A 7,147-nucleotide genomic window follows, 5' to 3' on the forward strand; every position below is an offset into this window, starting at 1 on the left:
CCTGTGTTCTGGAACCTGCTCCTTCCTCCCCCTCCCCATTCGTGGCTATGCACTGGGTAAAGGGGATAGGCAGCCCTGGGGTAGTTCTTGCCACAGTGAGGCAGTTTTCTGAACTCCAGGCCCCATCTCCTTGAGGCAGGCTCTATAGCCTGCTCGCCTTTCTTTGGCAACATATCTTCCACTGCCCAGTGGTTCTATGTGCATGGTCAGGTGATTCTGTTTCCCTTCACAAATGCCTAGCCTGAGCACTGCCCCGTGGTCAGCTGCAGACTGTGTATAAGAGTCCATGACTGTAATTTCAGTTGGGCTTGGACACAGGCATGGGTAAACCAGGAGGGGGGCAATGTTAAAAGTTTGCCCAGGGCTGCCACGAGTCTAGGTACAGTGCTGATTACAGAGCTACTACACACATAACACTTAGGCATGTAAACTGACTAGGATTTAGACTGTATTGTATAACAGAAAACAAATTGCCCTCTTTCTGAATAAGACTTTGAATGTATATTTGTGCTAAATTCTATGAAATAAGAGGCTGTGTCCAGATGAGCATAGCCGTGTGGTATGTGGTGCCGCAGACACATCTGTGGTGCCACATACTTCACTTTCACATGTTTTCCGTGCTGCAGGGAAGTAGCACAAGGGGAAAGGAGGTTTGACCCCTGGATATCCATTGTGGGCCTTTTTAACATGTGCTGTGGGATGGAGAGATGGGCACTTTAATTAGTGAGCTGCACTAATTAAAAGTTATGTGCCACATGTATCACATGTATCAGCATGTCATGTGTATCAGCAGCACAGTGCATCTGCATGCTGAAAAAATGGCAGTGGGGCACTTTGAACTAAAGCTCAGCAAATGTGTTTTATTTCAAAGAGCCCCGCTGCCATATTTTCAGCATGGAGATGCTGAAACACAACACGGAAGGCTGCCGGAGTGTGTCAACTTCTGTGCTCCAGCCGACTCCATTAATTGAGTCTTCTCTGACACGCTGGATTTCCAGTGCATCGGAGCAGGCTCTGGGCACATGTATAGGAGCCCTATCTGACTGGGGATAGTTCACTTAAAAAATGGAACTCAATCAGAACCTCAGACAACAGGAGGTGGCCTTTGCTTGCTTTCCTCTGCTTCTTTCCAGTTCTTTTAAGACAGCAGCGCTGACAGCATGTACCTGAGCTAACACTAACAGAGCCAGCATCCCCTCCTCACATCTCTCAGTACAACAAATTTGTGAGTCTGTGGGGCCCTGAACACCAAGAGGGAATCATGCTTATACAAACTGGTGATGTCTACAGAGATGGAAAAGACTGTAGGTATAAAAAGGAAGAAAATGCACAGGAAGCATGTCACTACTTAGAAGAAACTCAATGTAGAGTGGAGAAGGCTGCAGTTCTTTGTCCTTTGCATCCCTTGGACTGAATTAGGGGATGTGGAAGGGAATAAACAGTACAGTACATGCTATTACAGCTATTTGCATTTCTTGGCTTCCTCAAAAGTCATGATCGTATTTCCTTTATGAATGTGCCCTCACCCCTCTCTCTCTCAGCAGCAAATCTTCACAATTGTCCTCTTTTGAATCACCCTGCAGGCTGAGGCTCTGAGCAGGAGGTACTTACTCAACACTGTCTCCAAACTTCCTGCTGCCATGGACTGCATAGGATATCAGCTAATTTCATTATTCTGATTAATTCAGGAAGCTAAAGTGTGAGAATACAGTAAGCACTGGGCTTTCTATTTTGGTACGAACTGCTGATGCAACTAACATATAAAAAGCCTCAAGCTCAGCTTCCAACCAGGAAGAGCACACACCAACTTCCTTAGCCTGACGAAGGGTTTTTGAACCCGAAAGCTTGCTTAATAACTATTCTCCAACCATTTGGGTTGGTCTAATAAAAGATATCAAATTCACCCAAGGAACCTTGTCTGCCTCAAGCTCAGCTCTGAATTCTGGTACCCTCAAGCCTGGGACAAGGTTGCATCTCTAGACAGAGCTGCACGACGGCTGGTGAAAAATGTATCGTCTACAAAAAGTCACTCTAAACAATATCAAAATTCCCTTTTTTATTAAAGTCTGTCAGGTTTTCATGAAGACAAAACCCCTAAAACTCCAAAAAAAGATTTTGTTTTGTTTTTGACCGTTGAAAACCAAGCCATTTTGATTTTTGACAAAATTAACAAAAAAAAGGAAAAAGAAATCTGTTTAGGGTCTTTGATTACAACAATTTCTATAACATATGTTAAGAAAAAATTAAGAAGTTTTCTTTAAAATATTAATGGGAAATTGAAAATATTTCTTGATCAACTATAACCCCCAATCTGAATATGGTTAGATAACTCAGAAGGAAAGACACCTGATTCCTGTCTCTACTCGAGTGTTTACCATTGCTGTCTCTGGTTGTAAAGGTTTAAAGAAATCCACACAACTTAAACTGCTGGTTAAACTTAACTGTGCACCTGGTTTGGGTGATGTTCTGCTTCTTTTTGGCCATCTAAGTGGCATTTTTTAGTCCTCTACAATTGCATTTTTGGCACTTATGCACCCCAAGAAATCCCATTCCTGGATGCTTAACCCTGCACATGTAGGTGACTCATGTATGCATACAGACTGTGTATAGGCAGTAGGCTATGCATTGGCCCCATACATTCCTGGGCTCATATGATACCTCTTGTGGACATCCTAAAAATGTGGTAAACCAAAACCCATGACTAGCAAGACAGACTCAGAAACAGAAGAGCATTTTCTCTAATGACTATATTAAACACAAAGGGCAATAGCTCAATTTCTAAAGGAGTACCACAGTAAGGGCTAGATAATGACTGATCTGTGACACAGAGGTTACTATGTTGCACTAGGGAGCCAGGGACACTGAGGTTTAATTCTGCTCGGAGGGACATCATGTCTTCTGGCTTGTTAGGCAGTTCCTTAGCCACTGAGCTACTAGGGACAAAAAAAAAAAAGAGAAGCAGAAGGCTGGGCTTTCCCCCTCCCTCTTAGATTACAGGTTTGTTTTATCTGATGTGAGAGGAGTCAGCTGCAGCGATTCCCAATCTGTGGTACAGGTACCACCATTGGCACGCAGACAACCTGTCATCAGTATGCATTAACAGATTAATTATAATGACTTTGTATGACAAAAATTTTTTGGTGGTACTTGAGGTTAAACTGAAAAATTTGCTGGTGGTACTTAAGATTGTATCATTTTAAATTAGTGATGCTCAATCTGTCATTTTGGGAACCACTGAGCTAGAGAGAGCACACACTGCAGTGTACTGGGAGCTCTGTATGGTTCCTGCTGCATCCCTTCTCATTTCTCCAAGTCACTGCTTCTCCAGGATACAGACTGAGGGAACACTGTTCTGAACAGTTCAGATCTAGATAATGCCTTTAAGCAATGGCCTGTCTATGTGCAGGGGAGGAGGGCACAGTCAGGGATACACTGCCTTGGGAGCACCAGGCTGCCTCCATCAGAATTCGTTTCAGAAAGCAATCACCTTTAATCAGTTGCAGTCTGAAGTGTGCTCCTTTCCCTTAGCCTGGGCAATTCCAGGTGGGTGATGTCATGGGGCTGGCATGACATGCCAGACATGCCCAGCCATATATTAGTACAGCCACCCAATCAGACCAAGAGATACATTTTTCAACTTAGATTTGAATGTATAGCAAAAATGACGTTGTGACTTCCCAGGCTCAGCCTTAGGCATATTCTCCCCAATATATATGCTGCGTAAATTGAGTTAGAGGAGAATTCCTTGCTCTCCCACTCCCCCAAGTACTGTTTGTCCTTAATAAAGAAAGGACAAGTGTCTAGGGTTAAAAAGAGCTAGACACACTTCCACTCCCATGCACATAGCGTCCACTTTTCATGGTCCCCATGCTCAATGACAGGCCAGATCTTTGTCTCTTTCTCTCTCCCTCCTCAGTGCTAAGAACCATTCCAGCACCAGGATCCTTCTCTCACACAATGAGAAGCAAACTGGCAGAAACAGGGTCCCTTGTCCCAGTGACCTGGTGTGGTCCCTGTCCAAGAGAAGCCGAAATGCCTGTTGGCGACACAACAGGCATAATCAGAGGAGAAATAATGCAGGGCTCTTTGGAACATCTCTTCAGCAGAGGGGCTGCTCTCCCCAAAGGTCTTTAAGAACTCCCTCCTACACCCCTCGAGGGACATGGAGACAAAGTGGAGTTCTATGCGGGACTTGCATCCCATCACCAGGGAGCTCTCTTGCAGCAGGCTGTTGGCCAAGCTGGCAGCTTGGGACATCTCCAAGAGTTTCATATTGGGTGATTTTACTTTATAGTGGTTGATGCAGTTGAAAAGTACAGCAATGGCGGAGAAGAAAACAAGAATTCACACACCCAAGGAACACCTGGAAGAAATAATCCACACCCGGATTTGGTTCAGAAGGTATGTCAGTCTCAAATAATAATTGCTAAGACACTGATCAAAATCAGTAGGATGCTGATGATGGGAGAGCAAGTGACCGTCCTAGAGGAAGACTTATTAATCATCTGGATGGTTCTTGTATGATTCAGCACTTTCACTCACCACACTTACCTGGTCTGGGACCATTTCAGTGCCCATTTTGGTAGGATGCACTCATTCACTGTACATAGAGTCAGAAGGGCTTCCATTGTAAAGGGATGGGGGGTTGTAAGGAACCATGGTGGCATTCTGCATCTGGTAATTGGGAGTGCAGATTACCTTGCTGACTTTTTCAAAGACGTGCACATCGCTGGCTTCGAGGTAGGTCAGGTGGGTAAGGTGGAGTGGAACACAGCAGGTTTTCAGCATGACGGGGATCACAGGCTTCCTTTCAATGCAGTCTTGGAAGATGGACAGGTTGGCTTCCAGCAAGCACCACCTGCTCTGGACAAAGTCTAGGCTCAGGACTAAGAGGATCTTCTGGCTTCCCTGGATGGACTCAACCATGTTCTCAATTATGGTTTTGCCTGGCATGAAATCCAGCTCATGGAAACACACCTTCAGCTCACGAAGGGTGACCTCTAGATTCTGGATCAATCCCTGGGCCCAGGCTGAGTCTGTACCACTGTACCTGATGAAGATGTGGTGAGTCTCGTGGGCTGTCAGGGCTGGCACCTCAAGGCGTATCTGTGTTTCTTGATTCTCTGCGAGTCCTGCCCTGATGGACTGGGAAGAGCTGGTCTCCTTAGCATCTGTGTCTAACAGAGGTTTAATCTTCTCATCCAGATCCATCATAGACCTTGGTGAGTTCTCTGCAAATGCAAATCAGAAAGCTCAAAATGAAAATCAGGCTCCCTTTTCTTCCAAACCGTCCTGCCCTAAAAAGAATGACACATTTCACTTTTGGTGTGTGCACAACCTCTCTGGATTAGATATCTCATTCCCCATTCACACCAGCAAGTGTAAACTTAACCAAATAGCCCTCTTGTGCCTGACAGAACTGCTTATGGGATTCAATGCTCACCAGCACCACAAGCAGCGCAATCCAGCCCATGGCTCTTAAAAGACTTTGGCACAATACCAACAACACAAGAGCAAACTCTCCTGATGTTAAGAATAGCTAGGAAGTGCAGCAGGAAACTGGCCTGAAATTGAAGAATTGGCAGGAAACTGGCCTAGTTAAACTCAAAAAAGAATCCTACAAAAGTGAAACTTGATCAAATTACTTGGGAGATGTAGAAGAGGATCATATAGACATGCAGAGAGAAAATCAGGAGGCCAAAGCATAGCTTGAGAAGTAACTAGCAAAGGGTGTATTCTCACTACAGACTCTACTCAGTGTGCACGCTGTCTCATTCTCTATTGGTCACCTGTAACAAGGACCCCCAGCCCTGTTACTAAGAGACAGGGTAGTCCCTTTAAATCCAGAACCTTCCAGTCACAGCCGGCTGGTCAAGCAGGGGTTCAGGCTCAAGTCCTGCCAGCCGGTCAGGTGACAGGAAGGGGAAGGCCAGGATCCTACAGATGGCCAGTGGAGAAGGCCAGAGGGGCAGAAAGGGGGACTCCCAATGACCACAGTGCCACAGCTGTAGTCTCTTTCGGAAGAATATGCCATGCTGTGAGCCAGAAGCATGATCATCTACAGTAAGCAGGCATGTTACCTCTCTTATTTCTTTATTATCATTTTTTTCATTATACGGCTATAGAAGCCTATGTTTTGTGTTGGATGTTAATAACCGGAGGATTGGGCTGCAGTGTGGGGACCCCAGTGCCAGAGAGGGTGCAGGAGCCCGAGTGAGTTTTTGAGAGCTAGAGCCTTGGAGTCAAGCCCTGATTAGTGGGTTTTTGACTGACAGGCCTAGTTAGAGACTGAAGGGATAAGCCCACAGCGGCCGAGACCCCAACATAAAGAGGAATTTATAAATACCATCTGCGAGGCTTGGGCTGTGGTGTAGGGGAGTTGGGCTGCGTGGTAGGGAAGGAACGGAGCTGCAGATAGCGCCCCCTAGTATTGGAGCAAGAAAATGGGCAGCCTCCCACCTAATTAAGATCATTAATTAATTAACAACAAGGCATGGCAGGCGAGAAGGTGGGCGGTTGGCCCAGAACAGGTGGGAAGGGCCGTCAGCAGATAGACCCTGAGCAGGCCCCCTGTTACACCACTTTATCTCTCTCTATTGGTCCTTCACTACCTCTCTGCTTGTCACAATCAAGTCTTTGGCTTTTGGGGCTGAGGGTCCATGATCCCACCTGAGCACTCAGGCTATTGTAGGAGACAAGAGGCCTAGAGTGTGCCCTGGTTTCCCTTGCACCACTGTTCTGGGAAAACAGTATCCCTATCCCCAATGTCAGGCTTCATTTGGGAGCATAAGGAAAGCATTATGCAGTAGGCCACAGTGTTCCCTCCTCAACCCAACCCTAAGGGCACCTATACACATGACAGAGCTCTGCTCCAATGCATGCTAATCAGCACAAATTGGAACAGACTTGATTTGCTGTATTCAGTGTCTCCATATATCCAAATAGTGGCGGAGGTGCTTTAACTAATGCTCATCAAACAAGCTTTAGTTAAAGCGCCCCTGCTGCCATTTTGAAGCATGGGATCTAAATACACATTACACTGTGGGCATTTTAATTAGAGTATCTCTCAGAGCCACTCTAATTAAAGCCCCCCCACTCCCCGTCCCCGGGGGCACAAGTATAGATGCCCTAAGGTAACTAGGGTCCT

General features: G+C 45.9%; 1 protein-coding gene across 2 annotated transcripts in view; it reads right to left on the reverse strand.

Moving 5' to 3' along the window:
* Nucleotides 1–802: 802 nt before the first annotated feature.
* The window catches only part of LOC112548287 (toll-like receptor 10), a 31,914-nt gene continuing 25,569 nt past the window's right edge, over nt 803–7,147 (reverse strand). For both annotated transcript variants that reach the window (XM_025193608.1, XM_025193607.1), the window contains one exon: nt 803–5,231. In XM_025193608.1, the coding sequence (XP_025049393.1) occupies nt 4,594–5,214 (621 nt within the window). In that variant the 5' untranslated portion in view covers nt 5,215–5,231 and the 3' untranslated portion in view covers nt 803–4,593. The remainder of the gene's footprint in view (nt 5,232–7,147) is intronic.

Source organism: Alligator sinensis, unplaced genomic scaffold, assembly GCF_000455745.1.
Source record: "Alligator sinensis unplaced genomic scaffold, ASM45574v1 scaffold1245_1, whole genome shotgun sequence".
NCBI lineage: Eukaryota > Metazoa > Chordata > Crocodylia > Alligatoridae > Alligator > Alligator sinensis.